Raw genomic sequence first — 21,243 nt, 5'->3', positions numbered from 1 at the left:
GCACCATTTCCCTGCCCACAGAGTGGACAAGAAATCAATTCTCAGACCTGTGCCAATGTCACTCCCAATCAAGAGGCTAGGAATTGTGTAAGAGTATCCTTGCATTTGCCTCTGTTTGGTGCCTCCTTTTATTTATCTTTTTAAATGAAAAAGATGAGAAAATTTGTACTTCATAAAAAAACACTAATGCATGGAATTTCCACACGTAAATGAGGCTTCTGCCAAACTTTTGCCGAAGTTACAGTGGCATAACTGGAGAAGCCTCGAGGAAATTCATCCTCCTAAGTATACAGTTAAAATCTATATTGACAATATTGAAGTCTTCCTGCAGCAAGTCACAGAAATGTCCTACTGCCTCTTTCCTGAAGCAAACTCTACTTATGCACAACTCCTCGGAAAGGTTCTCATAAGACCCATACTGCCTGTATATTCTAGGGGGAGGGGGTGTTAATACCTGGTGGGCTGCATCTTCCTTAAATGGTGCTCGACTCTTCTTAGCTCCATCCTGTGTTTGCTGCTTCATGATAATGCCATACAATGTTATGCCCATGGGAATGCTATTCCTGCTCCTGAGAAGTCCTGACTGCTCTGAAAATATGCCAGTGAACTGACCCTGTCAAAAGCAGCTAGCAGCAAGAACAGATATTTGTGGTCAGAAATTCAGGACAAAAACACTTTAAAAAAAGTGTTTCCCAGCTTTAGAAAATCACTGTTTAAACTCTCTACACTCTTGAGCTCAAAATCTCCTCATTTCTGCCTTGATCAGGTGCTCCTGACAACTTCTGTGCCTCAAACCTCAGTTTAGTTTATCCAGAGTGCATTAGCAGTGCAAACCCAGGAAACTCGCAGCTGCTACACCACTAGACCTCACTCTGACATAGGCAAATGAGGTCAGTGGGGACTCAGCAGGTGCATCGTGGGAAGGCCCAAAAAGCACGAGGGAACTCAGCAGAAACAACTTGCTCACAATTTTCCTGCACCATTTATGTATCACTAATGCACTGAAAATGATGAGGAAATATCCCCCAATCTATTAAATTTGTAAATCATGATTTGCCTTTTCGAAATCGATACTGGCTGTCCTTGATTAACTCATGCATTTTACAGTGCTTACAAATTTTATCTTGCAGTTAAGATCAACATGTGCAAGGTTACTTTAGAGAGCAAACAAATGATTTATTTCTTGCATAACTTTTATTTAATAAGTTTCCTGATCTTTGATTTTAGATACAGCCATTACATTGATTTTCTTTCTCCTGCTCTCCACCATTCTCTTTTTTTCTCCCTCCTTCTGATATAGCTCTAGCCTATGCACAACTGCAACCTGCCAGCTTCCGAATTTCCCAGGGACCCACCTGTGTGCGCGTGGGCGACCCGAAAACGGGAGTCCCGCCGGCAATTAAAGCCGGCAGGATGACAGTTCAAGAGCCAAATGTACCTCATTGAGGTCTTTAAGGCACCTACTTTTGAAACCTGCTCCGATGTCCCTCTCTTCACCCTCCCGATGCCCCCCCAATTTTCCCATCCCGATCTCCCGCCCTCCGCCCTCCCCAGATCTTCCCCCTTCCCCCTCCCCCGGATCTTCCCCACTCCCCCCCCCCCCCCCCGGTCTCCCCCCCCGGTCTTGCAGTCCAGCGCCGCATCTTCCATTCTCCCCCCCACCCCCGGTCTTCTGTTCCAGCGCTGGATGACGTCTGGTTCTCTCTCTTTCTTGCCCACCCCCACCTCGCATTGCAGCTCCTGATGGCAGCCAGACTGTCAATCAGGCCAGCTGCCGGGCGCGAAACCCGGAGAAGACATTAACCACTATCAATCAACGTGCGATCGCGTCAGAAATGGTAAGTTTGATTCGTGCGGGTTTGCCAAGCGCCCAATCACCCCTCCCCGTTGCCATCCCACCTCTCCACTAATATCGGGGCCACAGAGCCTGAGACATGTAGCAGTAATGCATGGACTTGAGGCATGGTCTTGCATAGTGGCACCGGTGAGGCCTTAAATCTAGGGACTCTCTTTCTTAGCTGCTGTATGGAATGGAGTCTAGGACTGAGGGTTATGTAGAGGATGAGACATAAAATGTATTAAAAAATGCAAAAAAAAAATCACTCTTTGCTCTACTAAAGGAATCTGCTCTGAGCCAGTCTTAACCTGTCCTGGACTTCCAATTTCAATATAGGTTTCTTGCATCCAAGACTGAATATTAGGGCTGATACCGCAGTTAGGCACTGCTGACACATGAATGACACTCGGAGGGAGCTCTGGCTGGGAAGTTGCGGGCCCATTGTACCTGGTTTTCTATCCAATATTCCCATACTCCAGGAACCTCTCCCACAATGCAGCCATGCCCCAGGCACCTTTCCACATTGCGGCCAAGCTCTGGAATCCTCCTTACTTCTGCTAGATCCCAAGAATTACCGAGTAAGTCAAACTCCATTTTCCATCCTCCAGTGCTGCCATAACCTAGGTTTCCTTTCCATATCCGAAAAACATTCCCCAATCCTATAAAAGCTCAGCACCCTCCCATAGCTGATCCTATGCCACATAATACCCATTTATACTACTACTTAGCCCAAATATACCTACATCCAATCTCCTACATGTTGCCACCCATCTTCCTGATTATCACAGGCTTTAAAAAAGGTAAGACATAAAAATTAAATACATAAATTAAGGAACATATGATAATAATATGTTAATGCAAAAATAGGCAGCCCTGTAAAATTCGACCTGAAACGTTAACTCTGTTTCTCTCTCCACCGATGCTGCCTTTTCTGTTTTTATTTCAGATTTCCAGCATCTGCAGTATTTACTTTTGTTTCAGATGTAACACAGTCTATTGTTAATTTCTGTTAACTTCAATTTACATTTCTTCCATCTAATTATCTGTTATGCAAATTTAGTAATTGCAATTCAAATTGTAATTCAGTCAAATGCAAATTTCTTAGACAGGAGAAGGTGAAACAAGCAAACCAATCAAATTGCTCAAAATATTTTGTGAAAAAATTATCATTTATTTCCCTCAGCCCCCCAACTAGTATTAGGTAAAAATATAATTGCTAAGGTATCTAATATAAAAATGCAAAAAAAATTGCAAAAAATATTTTAGCTTACCCATAAAATTATCTTTTAGACATGCATCCAATTACTTTCAGTCCCTGAAGCCAAATTTCTGTCAGGGGTCTGATACTTGAATTGATGGCCCACCCCAAACTGTCACACACTATTCCCACCCTGGCTTGCCCCATTCTTGTACCACCCTGCTGTATTCTTAGCCCCTCAGCCCGATGTCGATATTTAGCATTGAAAACTGGCTTTAGGCCAGCAACAGGTTGGAGGTGTAGGATAAACATGGTGACAGGTTAAGGGCAGAACTACAGACCAGGGGCAGATCAGACAATGGTTCTCAGCTTGCCTCCCCAAGTGCTACCAGACCTTTGGACTCAACACCAGGGCTGTCAGAACCCATGACCCATTCACAGTGCCACCATACCTGTGAGCCTCCCTAGTGCCACCAGATCATGGCCCCTCACCCAGTACCACAAGACTTGCCATCTGTGCCGCCAGATTCTGGGACCCACCCTGCTAAATGCCAAATCCTCCAGTGCTGCCAGAATCTCAGCACCCCTAGTGTTGCTACGGTCAGAGCCCATTCCCCTCCTCTGACAGCAGATCCTGGGATCCCATCACAGGAATCTCTTCACTGAGCCAAACACCACATTTCACCCCTCAGTTCTCTCAAAGCCCAGATTCTCCCTCTCCAGTGCTGCCAAACCTCCGTTGGATAGCAATTTCAGCAGCTGGGAATGATTTTTTGCTGCGAGGGAAGCGTGCATGCGAACCGAGAGGCCTGAGGTTCGCCAGGAATTGGTCCTCGGGCCTCAACCACATATTTGGGGCAAGCTACCCGCACCTGTCGTGCCTCCACAGGCAGCTCACCCCATCTCACCGCCTCTGGTGCTCAGTTCTCGCGTCCATGTTTGGAGTAAGGCTCAGATGAGGTCTGTAGCTGAGTGGTTCTGATGGAATCCAAACTGAGAGTTGGGTGCGCAGGTTATTGGTGAGTAGGTGTCACTCGCTAACTGCTGATGACTCCTTTCATCACTTTACTGAGGATTAGGAAGAGCCTGATAGGGTGGTAGTGGGTCTGTCTTTTGTGGATAGGACATACCTGGGCAATCTTCCTCATTGTTGGGTAGATCCAATATCATAGCTGTGCTGCAACAGCTTGGATAGGGGGTAGCTAGCTCTGGTGCACAGGTCTTCAGTTGTTCAGCCAGGATGTTGCCAGGCCCCATAGCCTTTGTAATGTGGCATAAACTGAATTGGCTAGACCTTAGTTCTAGAGGTATGGTAGTGTAGGGATTATCGTACTGGGCTAGCTGCTGAAGACCTAGAGTTTAAATCTCTCTATGCTAGTGAAATTGAATTCAATTAATCTGGTAATTTATGAAAGCTTCCACATTGTCATAAAAACCCAACTGTTTCACTAATGTACTTCAAGGATGATAGCCTGCGACCCCTACCCAGTCGGGCCTACACATAGCAGCAATCCCACACTATGTGGCCATGTTAGTCTTTCATAAGACTGTAAATATTTTAAATGCATATTTCAGCCTTTCCAAGGCTTGCAAAAAATGGCTTGTAAAGCCCAGTAGCTGGTGCAATAAATGTAGAGACATGAATTAGAGACTGTGGGCTAGTGATGGCATGGTGTAGCACTCAAACCCACTGTTTAATAGCTGGCAAAGTGGAGCTAAAATGTAGGTCTCTGCCAAGCCACAGGCTAGGACCATCCTGTTTTTGTATATTGATCTTACTTTTTCCGATACAACGACACGAACAATATTGAGCTCTGTGGGCAAGAACATGGCAGATGGAATATAATGTGGAAAAATGTGAAGTTATCCACTTTGGTAGGAAAAACAGAAATGCAGAGTATTTTTTAAATGGTAAGAGATTGGGAAATGTTGATATTCAAAGGGACCTGGGTGTCCTTGTACATGAGTCACTGAAAGCTAACATGCAGGTGCAGCAAGCAATTAGGAAGGCAAATGGTATGTTGGCCTTTATTACAAGAGGATTTGAGTACAGGAGTAAAGATGTCTTACTGCAATTATGTAGGGCCTTAGTGAGTATTGTGTACAATTCTGATCTCCTTACCTAAGAAAGGATATATTTGCCATAGAGGGAGTGCAACAATGGTTCATTAGACAGATTCCTGGGATGGCAGGATTGTCGTATGAGGAGAGATTGAGTAGACTAGGCCTGTATTCTCTAGAGTTTAGAAGAATGAGAGGTGATCTCATTGAAACATACAAAATTCTTACAAGGCTCGACAGGGTAGATGCAGGGAGGATGTTTCCCCTGGCTGGGGAGTATAGAACCAGGGGTCACAGTCTCAGAATAAAGGGTAGGCTATTTAGGACCGAGATGAGGAGAAATTTCTTCACTCAGAGGGTGGTGAATCTTTGGAATTCTCTACCCCTGAGGGCTGTGGAGGCTCAGTCATTGAGTACATTCAAAACAGAGATCAATAGATTTCTAGATATTAAAGGCATCAAGGGATACGGGGATGGTGCAGGAAAATGACATTGAGGTAGAAGATCAGCCATGATCTTGTTGAATGGTGGAGCAGGCTCGAGGGGCCGGATGGCCTATTTCTGCTCCTATTTCTTATGTTCTCTGTTGGAAGGTGTCTCTTGGAGGCAGTGTTGTAATAATTTGTCACTTCTGTAGGCCCACAACAGCATGGCCTCGCCCCTCCCTATCCCTGCCAACATTGCCAGTGGGCCAGGCCAAGGCCGCACCTCACCGCCCCTCATCGCACCGCACCCCCCTCACTGCCCCCCACCGCACCCTGGGGGTGAAAAGCGTCTTGGGTGGTATCACAAAACAGTGATAGCGAATCGGCCGCTGCTTGCCACGCGTTTAACAAACACTCCGGCCCGTTTTCTTTTCCATTTACTTCAAGTATTCTTGACATTCACTATCACCTGTTTTGCACTACCGCCCAAAATGAATTTCACCCCTCGCGCCCCCTCCCCCCCTCCCAATCCGTCCGTCCATGCCTCTCAGCAATATTTGTAAGCAACAGCACAACTATACACATTTGGAGTTGCAATTAGTGAGTTGGAGGGAGTTGCATCAGATGAGTCACAGAGTATAAGTGATAAGGAGCAAGTGGTGATGCCAAAGTAGAAACTGATTGCCATCAAGGACCCTTCCGTATTTTGAGAAATGCAGCAGTGCAGTGATATTGGGCAGCCGTCTCGCACTTCTGTTGCTATTTAATGGAAAAAAAGATAGAAGTGCCACCCATGTGATACATATGAACAGAACATTGACCAATTCTGCAGGTGATCCCTATACTAGCCTAGTAGGAGGTAGAAGCAGGAAATTTGAGGCTGCTGGTGATGGTGACTGCTACTGGCAGTGCCAACCCTATGATGCAGGTTGGCTGGTGCCCTTGCAGAAAATGGCACTACTGATCTAAAGCCTGGGGCTAGTTGCCCATGGTGTGCCAGGTCCTGCAGGTATGGTAAGTGGCACCATGTCTCTGGCGACTGCTGCCTCCCTGTTATGCCTTCTTTCACCTTGTAATAGATATGCATGAAAAAAAGCTATTGGGGTGCTTTAAGGGCAGTAGAACTCTGCAGTAGAAAGGTAACAGTGACTTGGCAAAGGGTACTGCACTTGATTTAACTTCCATTTAGAAACCCTGTAATCGTATGAACATCGGTATCTCGATTTTAAAATTCTCATCCTTGTTTTCAAATACCTCCATGGCCTCGCCCCTCCCTATCTCTGTAACTTCCTCCAGCCCTACAACCCATGGAGATCTCTGCGCTCCTCCATTCTTGCCTCTTGCACATCCCCGGTTTTAATGGCTCCACCATTGTCGGCCATGCCTTCAGTTGCCTAGGCCACCTAGGAATTCCCTCCCTAAACCGCACCGCCTCTCTCTCCTCCTTTATGACGCTCCTTAAAACTTACCTCTTTGACCAAACTTTTGGTCATCGGTCCTAATATCTCCTTATGTGGCTCGGTGTTCAATTTTGTTTGATAACGCTCTTGTGAAGCCCCTTGGGGTGTTTTACTACATTAAAGTCTCTATGTAAATGTAAGTTGTTGTTGTTGTGTCTTGTCGGACACTTTAAAGATCTTCCGTTCTGCAGAACTCTTGAAAAGAGTGTCCGTACAGTTAGTTTATACTCCTTCTCTTATTACATAAATATTCCCACCATAGTCAGACTAATAGAATGATAGGAAAAGCTCAGGAAATATCATCTGAAGTAAAATATTGGCCCCGATATTGGCGGGGAGGGAGTACAGTAGTGGGGGGAAACCTGGCAAGGCCGGGTACGTGGAGGTCCTGCCGAATTTAACGGCTAGACCTCATTATAATGTTGTTCTTCTGTTTCCCGCCCAGTAGCCGGTGAAATCGACAGCCTAGCCAGCTACCAGGTGGGAATTCCAATGGCAAGAGGCCGTAGGCAGGGACCCTTAGGGATGGTCCCCGGCAATCATGATCGTGGGGCATGCTGCAGATCGGGGCTTGTGGTGCGGGGGGGTGGGTCAGATCGGATCATGGGGCAGGCTGCAGATTGGGGCTTGTGGAGTGGGTGGGTGGTGTCGGTGATTGCGGCAGGGGGGAGAGAGAGGCCACAATTGGCAGAAGGGAGTGCGAAGGTTTCTTTGAGGGAGCCAGTGGGAGCACTCCTGCTCCTCCTGGCCCACAAAGAGTGCTATAAAAAGCACTTACCTTGTTGAGCCAGCAGCTCCCGCCTCACTTTCACTGCCAGTTTCCCGAGCCTTGAAATCAGGCTCCCATTTGCACTGTGGGAACCTGATCTAAATATGTTAATGAAGTGCCCCACCTCTCCCCGACAGGACACTCGCATACCTCGCTACCCGCCGCTGTAAAAAACAGCAACGGGTAGGTACACGGTGGGTTGGGGACGAGTTCCCCGTTTGTTAGGGTTTAACCCCAGCCCACCTGTCGTTGGTGTTAATAATGAGGCCATTGAATTCATACACTTAAAAACAAATTACGTTTATACATTATTTTGCAAATTAAAAAAACACTAAACATTAGCTGAGAAAAAAAGACTTATACACGACAGTACTAGAATAATAAAATATTTTAAATTACATTAAAATTATTCCCCTCTGCCCCTTTAAACTGTAACTTTAAACAGGCCCTCTTTAGCATGCTGAATGCATGTTTAATTAGGTTCCCACTCAAAATGAGATGGAGTGAAATACACAGGCATAAGACCTGGGCACAAATCGCAAAGAGGCATGTTTTCAATGTTGAAGTGCTAGCCAGTCAATTTCCAGGTTTCCACTCACCCGAATTCATTTGGTACAATAAATTGACCCTAATGTTGCTTAATCCCAAATTTAGAACAGTACAAATGTAAAATTTCTATATTTCATACTATTCTCTCATGGCATCATACGCTGGCAAGTTATGGACAGTTTTGTGCTGTTTTGTCAGCCCACAACACTGTATGCAGAAACCTATTTAGAATATGTATCCTTAGACTTAACCTGGCCTTTCAAACAAACTTTGGTATCTTAAACATTTTTCTGTTTCAGCCTATTTTATTGTGCTGGGTAAATTACAAAGATGAACTGACAATACTTCCATTTTACGGGCAAAGATATATTTGACCCATATGAATGCTGATAGGTAGAATTACTAAAACAATTACAGGAAGTGGACAGCATAATTTTTCATCTGCAAAGTAATTTTATCAAGACTAGGTTTCTTTTAGTTACAAATAGTACAATTGGAGAGGTGTTGTTTGATACTGCAGAGATTATTTCTCTTCTAGAGAAAACCATTTTTCTAAGTGAGATTGCAGGCACTGTATTAACTCATAGGTTATCCCTTTCTCTTTTTTTTTTACAAGCACCAGGGGCTTCATTATATTTTAAAGTAGAAACAGTAGAACCACCATATGAGGGGTCCAAAATTGTGATTTTATTTTCTAAAATATGGGAGTCATTTAATTATGTTTTGCCCCTGAATACCTATGAAACCTGTAAGAGACTCTCCTTTAGCTTGCTTGTTATGAAACCCCAGAAGAAGAATAGTATTATACTCGGGAAAATCATTCACATTACTATTAGTATACAATATGAAGGGGGAAGAATTTTGTCTTTACTGCCTGGATGAGGTGTCAAGGTGGATCGCCCACCATTTATAAAACCCATCTGATTTTCATTCCATTGATTTCAGTGAAGGCAAAAATCTACCCCTGTAGATTTTGGTAATTGGCATTTGGTCGGGAGGTAGGAGGCAGAGGCTCTTCCTCTACCATTATTGTGCAGAACAGCTAGGGCACTGGCAACATTTTTTATGCTGCGAGTTGTTATGATCTGGAATGTACTGCCTGAAAGGGTGATGGAAGCAAATTCAATTGTAACTTTCAAAAGGGAATTGGATAGATACTTGAAGGGGAAAAGTTTTCAGGGCTATGGGGAAAGAGCAGGTGAGTAGGACTAATTGGATAGCTCTTTCAAAGAGCCAGCACAGGCACGATGGGCTGAATGCTGTGCTGTATCATCCTATGATTGTGTGTTGGGGGGGCTGAAAAATTTCAGGCGCACTGAGACTGACAGCAGTTTGGTTAACTGTAGTGCAGGAAGAATTTTTAAAAAAAATCACAGAGGCAAACTCCAGAAATCTCAGATCTATGTCTGCGTTTTCATGGAAATCCAGGAAATACATGTGAGCTGCTCTTTTGCATGGTTGAGCGGAGCTATGTAAATGAGAGACTGAGGGTTTTAGCTGATGTATCTCGAAAGCAGTGCAAACGATCGAGGAAATTCATGCTTAGCGATGTTCCTCTGAAATTCACGCAATTTTTTTCTGGTTTGCCATTTTACGAATGGGGGGATTCCTCCGCCCCCTCTCCCACACATTTCAAGGGGGCATGTCTGAGGGAGTTCACGGATACCCTGAGAATTCTGTGCAGTGAGCCTTTTCTTTCTTCTGGTCTTTCTCATATGTTTACTCCTGTCTACTTTTCCATTCAAATTAACTCCGAAAGGTAAATATGTATTTTTTGAGGTTGACTTTTTTTTTTAGCCCTTATCTATAGGAAGAATATTTAGTTATCAAGCAATTGTAGGCATTGGAGCTTTAAAGGAAACAGGATCTCAAAGTTATGAGCCCGTTTTAACTCAGTGCGTGAATCGGGTGGGCGGGAAGCCCCCAACTCATCATTGGCATGAGGTCCGGGCAACTTTAACTCCCGGGCCTCATCTCCATTTGACTGACGAACTGTCCTACTGATCACGTCGGGAATCGGGCAGACCACCCATGTGATTTCCATTGCGACTCATGAAGCCTATTTTAAGCACGGATGCACCTCTTAAATCAAGGTTGCATTCTCACTTTCATTTTTGCTGGAAGAACGCTTCAAAATATTTTAGCAGCACAGATGAATATAAGGGCTGCCCCCAGTTTTGTGCTATGGTGCCAGCAAATTGGCTGGACCAGCCTGTCCCAGCAGCAGCCAAGGTGCAACATTATGCAGCCGGGCCCTCACTCAAGGGTCCCAACACGAGGAGCAGCAGCCTTCAACCAACTTTGTTGACGCCACTGGGGCAGCACTTTATAGGAGTAGCAGTGTTAGTAAACCTTCTTTCAAGAAAAGCTCTATGGGTTTATCACTTGGGTGAGAAATGAATGGAAGGCAATTATGTTTAGCCTTAAATTAATCACCTTTATCACATTTCGCACTTTGATCAGCAGTATGGTTTCATAGCAGCTTCTGAGTCTGCATTGTCAGTATGTCATTGATATAGAATGTTCTTTAATGCAGGATGAAGGATGTAACAAGGACTGTTAACAGAGGGGCTCTGTAAGTTAGCAGGGCAAGGGAATAAGCAGGTCAGCGGAATCGCTGAGCAATTAGCTGATCCCTCACATCTCTTGTTGCAAGGTATTGTGGTCTCCTTCTTCTGCTACTTCCTCGCCTCCCCCCGGCCTACCTCATCTGTTAGGACTGGTAATGCTGAGCCTCCTCCAAATGCAGGTCTCTCTGTATGGCGAGGTTGTGCAGACCACAACAATATGGGAGACTCTACGTGGGGCATATTGTAGGGAAGCCCCAGATCTGTCAAGACACCTGAACCTCTGTTTCAGCATCCTGGTGGATCCTTGGCTTTGATTATACCTGTGTTGCTCAGGTGTTGTGGGGTTACAGAGGGGTGTCATGAGCCACGACTGAAGGGAGTACCCGTTATCCCCCAGCAGCCACATCCTGGGAGAGTTGAATATTGGAGGGATGGTAGTCTGGCTCACAATAAGTATGTCATGACAGCTGCTTGGATACCTTGCAGAAATTTGCACGATCCTGTTCCTGTGATTGGACATTAATGGAGTGATCGCCTTTTCTAATTGACGAATGCTGCTGGCTGGTATTCTGGTGTCCTGATGGCAACATTTGTGCAGTCAATGATGCCCTGCATGTGGTGGAAGCCAGCCACTGCTGCGAATCCCCGAGCCCTCTCGTGTTGACTGTTGAATATAAGGGCTGCCCCCAGTTTTGTGCTATGGTGCCAGCAAATCGGCTGAGCCAGCCTGTCCCAGCAGCAGCCAAAGTGCAACATTATGCAGCCGGGCCATCACTCAAGGGTCCCAACACAAGGAGCAACAGCCTTCAACCAACTTTGTTGACGCCACTAGCGAGGAAGGTGAGCCTGCTTAATGCAGCTGTATACTGCAGACTGGGAGATGCAGCTGATGCTCCCTGTAGCAACCTGGAAGGAGCCAGTGACAAAGAAGCTAAATGCTTATGGTAACTTTCACAGCCACTGGCAAAGTATGCTCCCCTGGTCCAGCAGGCAGCAGGGCCTGCTACAGAAGGCTAAAGAGGTCAGTGACACTCTGCCTGGAGAACCACAGCCTCCTGAGGTCCTGCTCTTCAGATAGATCCAATAAAGTGACTCTTGGCTTGTATATCCTGTGTACTGGGTATGGCCTCCTATAAGCATCCCATCTCGCATCCTGTCTTCAAATAGGCCCAGCTGCTGCTGGTGTTGGTTGCTGAGGCGGCTGCTGCTGCTCCTCCATCCAAGCAAAACTGGCAATAATAGGACCCATTATCAGCAGATAAAGCTTACTGAGGGTGATAATGTATTTAAAGTGAGAAAGATGTGATCTGAAAGCTGGAAAGCCTCCTGGCAATCCAAATAGCGGAAAGATCCTGTGATCCAATTAGCTGCAGATGAGTGCCCCTTGAAATATTGCTTCGGTGGCTCTGAGCTACCAATCCTGCCAGGTTTTACTGGTGGTTGCAGCACTGGAACGTCCGTGATTTTTGGCGGCGGCGAGACCCTAATTTAAATATGATCATGAGGCTCCCGCCTAATTGTGGCGGGCGCCTTGCCTGCCTCAGAAAAGCGCACGGTTAAAATGGCGGCGGGCGCGAGCTTGTCAGGAACGCAGCAGTAAGTATGCAACCGCTGTTTTAGCGACACGCCCGCCCTGTTCCCTTCGGGTGGACAGGGTTAAACCCGGGCCTAATATGTGTGTGAGAACTACATGTGCAATTAGGTTTCCAAAAATATACATCGACAGTAAACTACTATTTGTTGATGCTCAATTTAACAAAATTTTATTCTTGCATACTAGGCTTAAAGATATTCCTGGGAGCGTGGAGAACCATATGCAGTCTGAAATTGCTTTTGCCTGAAACTATGGGGGAAGATAATAAATAGTCTAATGTAAAAGTACTGTTTGTATTTCCAGTACTGAAATTTTTTATATTTGTCATGAAATTGATATTTGATTAATACAGTAACATGAATGAACAAATAAAATGTTATCCTTTCACAAAAAACTGTTCGTTTAATATCATCTACATTTTTGAGCTGAACTTATATTAATTCAAACAAATACAATGTTTAAAGTTTAACATTTAATTAAAATGTGAAGATTATTTTGTGGTTTGCACTTTTTTTCAAATTGTGTAGATGTAGAATTTGAATCCAGTAGTATAAACAAAATAAATGCTGTGTAAAGATGAAATATGGACTTGAACTTGAATTTGACTGGCTTTAAAAGGCAGAGAAAGAAACCCATGTGTTCGACAATTTATCACAAGACGTAGCAAAGTCCTCTGAAATACAGGAATATCAGCGGGACCGTTAACATATGGAATAAATGGTGTTTAAAAGATCAGTACTCCTAGCCAAAAACGTGCTTTAATAGTGATGGAAGATCATTTTGAAATTTGATATTCCTGCAATATTTAAGGAGAACATATAATTAATAACGCGTATTATGCAAGGCCTCTGTTTTACGGAGACTGAATGGGCTCGATTCTCCTCTTCAAGGCAGACCAGCAGTGGGGCGGGACTTCTAACTGTCCTCCAACTCTGACTCAACCATTTTTCTGGGTCGGGGTCGTTGAATTTCCATGGTGTGCTCCCAGCAAGATTCCTACTGCTGAGAGGGAGCTTGCCAGAGGCTTGCTGAAGAATCGTGATGATCAAGAGAGTTGCATCCTTCCAGGCCTCGGCTGAAATCGAGGCCTACACAGGTAAGTGAGTTGGGGCCGATATGGAGGGAGAGAAAGTCTTTACTAAACTATGTTCCAAAATCTGGGGGCCACCACCATCTCTATCCCGGCCCTACTGCCATCTTCCACGTGGCAGTCCTGGGAAGCAGCTGTAACTGGGGTGGACGGAGGAAAGTGGGCCAGGGACCCGCCCCACCGCCGACATTTGCATTCGGCAGGTGGGGAAAGTGCCGTGAGCAGGATTCCCAATGGCAGTAGGAGGAGGGAAATTGCGGTCAGGACAGTGAGTTTAAAATTTTCTTTTGTGTTGTAAGCCTGCACAGACATAAATATTGTTGTATTTGAACCTTTTTTTCCCCCTTGTGTTAGAGGTTGTTCCCCTCTAATTATTTCCCTGCCTTTCCCCCTTTGAGGTTTCCCCAGCTTCAGCCATGCACCCCCTGCAGCCGTAAAGGAAGATAGCAGACTGTCATTCTGCCTCCAGTTTTCCACTACTCCTGAGTTGCTGCTGGGAGGCTCATGACAGTAGTTTGATTAGTGACTTGCACTCAGATTTACTTTCCCGCCCACAGGGAGACGTCTGGCCAGTGCTCAGTCCTTCTCCACAGCAGTGTGGCTAAAATTGGCAATTCTGTGAAGTCAGGTAACAAAGGTGTATCCTACCACTCTATGGCACTGCATAGTCATGCTCTTTGAGCACACTAGACAGGAGCAGCTGAAGTAATGGAAGACCATCTCTTGAGAAAGGATAATCACAAGAATGAGCTCAGACTTGCAGGTATGTCTGTGTTAGGAACATAGGAACAGGAGTAGGCCATTCAGCCCCTTGAGCCGGTTCCGTCATTCAATGAGATCATGGCTGATCTGTATTCTAATTCCACTTACCCACCTTGGCTCCATATCCCTTAATACCCTTGGCTAGCAAAAATCTATCGATCTCAGGTTTAAAATTATTAATTGAGCTAGCATCTACTGCTTTTTGTGGGAGAGTTCCACATTTCTACCACCCTTTGTGTGAAGGAGTGTTTCCTAACTTCTTTGCTAGTTCTTTGATGAAATAACAGAGAGGGTTGATGAAGGTGGTGCAGTATATGTATATATGGACTTTCAAAAGGCATTTGATAAAGTACCACCAAATAGAAGCACATGGTATTAAAGGGATGGTGGTAACTTGGGTATGTATTTGGCTAAGGGATAGGAGGCAGAGAGTAGTGGTGAATGGATGTTTTTCTGACTGGAGAGAAGTATGCAGTGGGATTTAAAATAATTGGCAAAAGAACTAGAGCAGAAATGAGGAGAAATTTTTTCACGCAGAGGCTTGTTAAAATCTGGAACTCACTACCTGAAAGGAGAGTGGAATCAGATTCCATAGGAACTTTGAAAAGGCAATTGGACATGTACTGAAGAGAAGTAATATTCCAGGGAATACAAGCCTATCTTATGTAATCTCGCCTCTTAATTTAACCCTCGGAGCCCTGGTAACAGGCACGGTAGCATAGTGGTTATGTTACTGGACTAGTATGAACGTTCAAACATACAAATTAAGAGCAGGAGTAGGCCATTCGGCCCCTCGAGCCTGCTCTGCCATTTGATAAGATCATGGCTGATCTGATTGTGACCTCAACCCTACTTTCCCTTCTACCTACTATAACCTTTGACTCACTTGTTAATCAGGAATCTATCTAACTCAGCCTTAAAAATATTCAATGACCCTGCCTCCACTCCTCTCTGGGGAAGGGAGTTCCACTGACTCACGACCCTCAAAAAATTTCTCCTCATCTCTGTCTTAAATGGGAGACCCCTTATTATTAAACTGTGTCCCCTAGTTCTAGTCTCGCCCACAAGGGGAAACATCCTCTCAGCATCTATCTTCAAGTCCCCTCAGGATCTTATAACTTTCAATAAGATCACCTCTTATTCTTCTAAATGCCAATGTACAGGTCCAACCTGTCCTCATAAGATAACCCCCTCATCCCAGGAATCAGTCTGGTAATCCAGAGGCCTGGACTAATAATCCGGAGACATGAGTTCAAATCCCGCCATGGCAGCTGGGGAATTTAAATTCAGTTAAATAAATTCTGGAATAAAAAGCTAGTATCAGTAATGGTGACCATGAAACTACTGGATTGTCGTAAAAACCCATCTGGTTCACCAACATCCTTTAGGGAAGGAAACCTGCCGTCCTTACCTGGTCTGGACTATGTGATTCCAGACCCGCAGCAATGTGGTTGATTCTTAACTGCCCTCTGAAATGGCCTAGCAAGCCACTCGGTTGTTCAAGGCAGCGGCTCACCACCACCTTCTCGAGGGCAATTAGCGATGGGCAATAAATGCTGGCCTTGCCAGCGACACCCACATCCCATGAATGAATAAAAAAAACAACATTCTGGTGAAACTGCATGGCACTCCTTCCAAAGTCAATATATCCTTTCCAAGGTGCAGTGCCCAGAACTGTACAGAGTACTCCAGTTGTAGTCTAACCAGGGGTTTGTGTAGCAATAGCAAAACTTCCTCCCCTTTATATCCTAGCCCTCTAGATTGTAACAGCTAACATTCCATTAGTCTTTTTGATTATTTTTTGTACCTGACTATTACATTTTAATGATCTGTGAACATGGATCCCTAAATCTGTTTGGACCTCCACCGTTCCTAGCTTTTCACCATTAAAAAGATATTTGGATCCATCCCTTTTTGGTCCAAAATGGATGACCTCACACTTACCTGCGTTGAAATCCATCTGCTACAGTTCTGCCCATTGTCTCATTAGCACCATCTCATTTATGAAATTTATAAATAAAGGCTAGAAAACTTTGATTGTATTTTTCTTAATTACCTTACAGGTAAAAATTTTATGGTAATGTCGGGTCTTATTTTACTAGGCCTACAATTAGATCTTGAAATAATTTCAAGATAATTTTGGACAGAATCGCTGGGGCTTTGTAGAAAACTTCTCACATCTTGCCAAATGATATTGTTTGGACTTATCAATCAAGGATGATGTGCAGTAAAATCAGTTCTGGGTGTACAGTTGATTTTATGAAAGCATGCAGGAAGCCTCGTCCTCGGGGAGTACATATCAGCAAATCAATGACATATTTCACACTATTTCCTGTCCATTAAAATCAGCAGATGGAAAATAATGGGGAGCATGTTTGCACTCCCAGTGGGAGAGGCTCTATGCCAGGAGCGTGCATTCATATAAGTGGGCCTTATGTGTTTTGGCCAGACTGAGAGGCTCCCTTATTCTTTCAGAGTAGTGTTGGGTCAGATTCCTGCAGTATGTGGGAGATGCTAACTGGGGAAGAAAAAAACACCCTGTAGGAGTTTTTTGAATGAAATATCCTCCACATTTTGAGCTCCAATCTTTGTTACACTCTGTAGGGAGTCATCATACAAAGTTATGTTCTTGTATTATATCGAGCATGTTTGCATATTCTGGGTGCTCTGGTGAATAACTGACATATCAACCCAAGAGAGACAATTTTACATGACGCTGGAAGTGAGAATCATAAAGGTCACATTTCAGCATCATGACATCAAAGGTGTCTTCAACGGGACTACACTGATCGCAGCAAGTAGCCCCAGTCTTATTCTTGTGGTGAGTAGAGGATGCTTCATTTGATGAATGAGGAAAACATTGCAAAACAGATAGGCACCAAAAATTAACTGGGTTTTTTACACCAGTGTTGCATCCTGGACGTGGGCCTGCTGCCCGCTGATCCTCTCCAGCACTGACCCCACTATAAATTGTGGGGCCAGCTCATTTAAATATCCATTGGCTATTCAGCAGCATAACTTCCATGTATCACAGGAGTCATGCACTGGCAGGGGAGAGGGGGCTTGAAAGTTAGAAGTGCGGCCTTTAAAAAACCAAGAATAGCACAAATTTGTAATAGCAAGCTGGAAGAGCAGCAGGTAAGTAGGAAGGTGTTTAGCACAATGAGTTGACTGTCAGGTAACTGTAATAGATGGCTTATGTATGATGATGTTGGCATTTGTAAGGCAGGAAGGCTTTGCTAAGGCACTCAGGGAAGGGAACATGGTATTGCAAGGAGGCAGAAAAGAAGAGCACACAAATCCTGACACTCCTGGATGAAATGCAGTAAAGGAAAAAAAAACACTGGGTGTCCATGGGAGGAAACCTCAAAAAACTGTTGTGTGCCTTGTCAAGAGAGGTGGCAGTGGCACTGAGTGCTACCTCTCTCTAATTCCCCAGGACTGCAGACCAGTGCTGAAAAATGTTAAATAACCTGATACGGGCAAGCAAGGTAGTACACTGGCCACTGTCGCTTTACTTCCTTGCGCACCAACACACTGTTCACCCTCTAAAATTAATTGCTGCACAAGTACTCCTCTACACTGCACCGTGGTTAATGGGTCACTAACCCTTGTTCTCACAATATGTGTCTCCATCTCCCCTAACAGCAATTACTTGCATGCAGAACTTTAAACCCATTCCTCCATTTTAACAGTGACACCAGCAAATCTATAACATCAGTTTGATGCCACCTGGATGATGTTCTTCAAATGCTACGCCTCAACTCATTCCCTCAATCTTATTTCGGGAGAAACTTGCACACCATGCCAATGAAAGGCAGGGGACCAGGGGACATTCTGAACATCAGTCTCCGTTCGAGGAGCAAGCCATGGGGAGGCTTTCTGCTCTAGATGGTGAGGTGGCTAGATTGGTGGAACAATTTGGTGGCAAATTTATATATGCACCTAAATATTTACCACTGCATCCCTGTGAAGCAGCCCACAGCCAGTAGCTTCCACACCGTCCCTGTCTCTTGAATCCTAAAGGAGTTCTGCTCATGCCCTCTGTTCCTGCAGATTCATCACAGCAATACAGGGCACAGGAGTTGAGAAGGAGGAATAGGAGGGAAGAATTTTTTTTCTGGTGGACTATGAGGATGATGATGAGAGAAAAGATATTGTGGACAAAACCACACAGGAGCAGGAGCAAGATCCTGCCTCTGTTCCTCTGCCTCAACGGCCCTCCCCTTCATATCATCACCAGCATCACTCGTTTACTAACTCCCACGCACCAGGGGGAATTAGACAGTGCCAGTGAAGTTGTGGCACTGGATGATTCACAGAGCACAAGGGAGCCAGAGGAGTGAGGACTGAGTGAGGATGTGCCACCTTCCCAGTGGGAGTCATGGCATGGCACACAGATCTCATGGATATCTAGCCGAGAAAAAGGATATTCGAGGAACATCACACCTGCATTTAAGGGGAAGCTAGATAAGTAGATAGAATGTACAGCAAAGAAACAGGCCATTCGGCCCAACAGGTCTGTGCCGGTGTTTATGTTCCACATGAGCCTCCTCCCACCCTTCTTCATCTAACCCCATCAACATATCCTTCTATTCCTTTCTTCCTCATGTTTTTATCTAGCTTCCCCTTAAATGCATCTATGCGAGTCACCTTAATTACTCCTTGTGGTAGCAAATTCCACATTCTAACCACTCTCTGAGTAAAGAAGTTTCTCCTGAATTCCCTATTGGATTTATTAGTGACTATCTTATAATTATGGCCCCTAGTTCTGGTCTCCCCCACAAGTGGAAACATCTTCTCTACGTCTACCGTATCAAACCCTTTCTCAATCTTAAAGCCCTCTATCAGGTCACCACTCAGTCTTCTCTTTTCTAGAGAAAAGAGCCGCAGCCTGTTCAATCTCACCTGATAAGTATAGCCTCTCAGTTCTGGTATCATCCTAGTAAATTTTCTTTGCACCTTCTCCAGTGCCTCTATATCTTTTTTATGGTCTTGTAGGGAATTCCTTATTTCGTCTGATTCTTGGACACTGGACAAATAGTCAAGCAAAGAAAGTCACCCTCACTCACGGTAGTTTTGTTAATCAAAAGTAATTATTTAAGTCATATGAGCATTCATGAAGCATACATATGACTTTCCTCTATGAAATCCCACTATACACTTAATAAGTCACAACAGGTAGGTGCCTAGAAAGGCACATCTTGTGGGCTTGGAGAAGCAGGCTTCTCCCAGGCCCATCAAGCCTACCTGCACCAACCCCCCAACAATCGCGGACCCCCAACCCCCGAACATGGACCCGCTCCTATTGCGGACCCCCGATTGTGGACCCCCCCCGATCACGGACCCCCAATCCTGACCCTCCCCCTCCCCCGATGCCCCGACCCTCAACCCCGATCCTCTCCCCCAACCCTGATCCTCCCCCCCCACTTCAATCCTCCGACCATACGACCCTCCCCCTCAATAATCACAGAACCCCGCGATGACCTCCGATCCCGACACCCACCCCATGACTGACCCACAATCACATCCCCATGACAAGTGACCCCAGTGCCAACCCATGCCCACCTATGCCAACCCATGCCCACCCACCCCCCCATCCATACAAACAAAGACTTACCTGCAGATTTACCTGAAGACGTCCTCTCCCTGACTGGTCTTCCATTCGACTGAGACCAGCCTGTCAATCAGTCGGACAGGAAACCGACAAAAAAAAATGCCCTTACGTCAAAATCGTAAGGATGTCCGGGAAACCCATACTAATATAGAAACATAGAAAATAGGAGCAGGAGTAGGCCATTCGGCCCTTCGAGCCTGCTCCGCCATTCAATATGATATTGTCTGATCCTCTATCTGAGTACCATATTCCTGCTCTCTCCCCGTACCCCTTGATGCTTTCTGTGTCTACCAATCTATCTAGCTCCTTCTTAAATATATTCAGTGACTTGGCCTTCACAGCCTTCTATGGTAGAGAATTCCACAGGTTCACAATCCTGAGTGAAGAAATTTCTCCTCATCTCTGTCCTAAATGTTCTACCCCGTATCGTGAGACTGTGACCCCTCGTTCTTGACCCTCCAGCCAGGGGAAACATCCTGCATCCAGTCTGTCTAGCCCTGTCAGAAGATTATACGTTTCAAGGAGATCCCCTCTCATTTTTCTAAACTCTAGTGAATACAGGCCTAGTAGACTCAATCTCTCCTCATACAACAGTCCTGCCATCCCAGGAATCAGTCTGGTGAACCTTCGCTGCACTCCCTCTATGGCAAGTATATCCTTTCTTAGGTAAGGAGACCAAAACTGCACACAATACCCCAGGTGTGGTCTCACCAAGGCCCTGTATAACTGCAGTAAGACATCCTTGCTCCTGTACTCAAATCCTCTTGCAATGAAGGCTAACATACCAGTTGCCTTCCTAACTGCTTGTTGCACCTGCATGTTTGCTTTCAGTGACTGGTGTACAAGGACATCCAGGTCCCTTTGTACATCAACATTTCCCAATCTATCACCATTTAAATAATACACTGCCTTTCTGTTTTTCCTTCCAAAGTAGATAACTTCACATTTATCCATGTTATACTGCATCTGCCATGTATTTGCCCATTCACTCAACTTGTCTAAATCGCCTTGAAGCCTCTTTGCATCCTCCTCACAACTCACAATCCCACCTAGTTTTGTGTCATCAGCAAACTTGGAAATATTACATTTGGTTCCCTCATCCAAATCATTATGAATAGCTGGGGCCCAAGCACTGATCCCTGCGGTACCCCACTAGTCACTGCCTGCCACCCCGAAAAAGACCTATTTATTCCTACTCTCTGCTTCCCGTCTGTTAACCAATTTTCAATCCATGCCAGTATATTACTCCCAATCCCATGTGCTTTAATTTTGTGCACTAACCTCTCATGTGGGACTTTATCAAAAGCCTTC

At 45.0% G+C, this 21,243-nt stretch overlaps 1 protein-coding gene across 3 annotated transcripts in view; it reads left to right on the top strand.

Annotated features, from left to right (window-relative positions):
* Positions 1 to 12,857, top strand: part of c7h7orf57 (chromosome 7 C7orf57 homolog) — a 111,069-nt gene extending 98,212 nt beyond the window's left edge. For all 3 annotated transcript variants that reach the window (XM_067987432.1, XM_067987430.1, XM_067987431.1), the window contains one exon: positions 12,650 to 12,857. In XM_067987432.1, the coding sequence (XP_067843533.1) occupies positions 12,650 to 12,735 (86 nt within the window). In that variant the 3' untranslated portion in view covers positions 12,736 to 12,857. The remainder of the gene's footprint in view (positions 1 to 12,649) is intronic.
* Positions 12,858 to 21,243: the final 8,386 nt, after the last annotated feature.

The sequence above is a fragment of the Heptranchias perlo genome, chromosome 7, assembly GCF_035084215.1.
Source record: "Heptranchias perlo isolate sHepPer1 chromosome 7, sHepPer1.hap1, whole genome shotgun sequence".
NCBI lineage: Eukaryota > Metazoa > Chordata > Chondrichthyes > Hexanchiformes > Hexanchidae > Heptranchias > Heptranchias perlo.
Note: the sequence above shows the minus strand (reverse complement) of the source record. Positions and strands in the feature narration are given on the sequence as shown.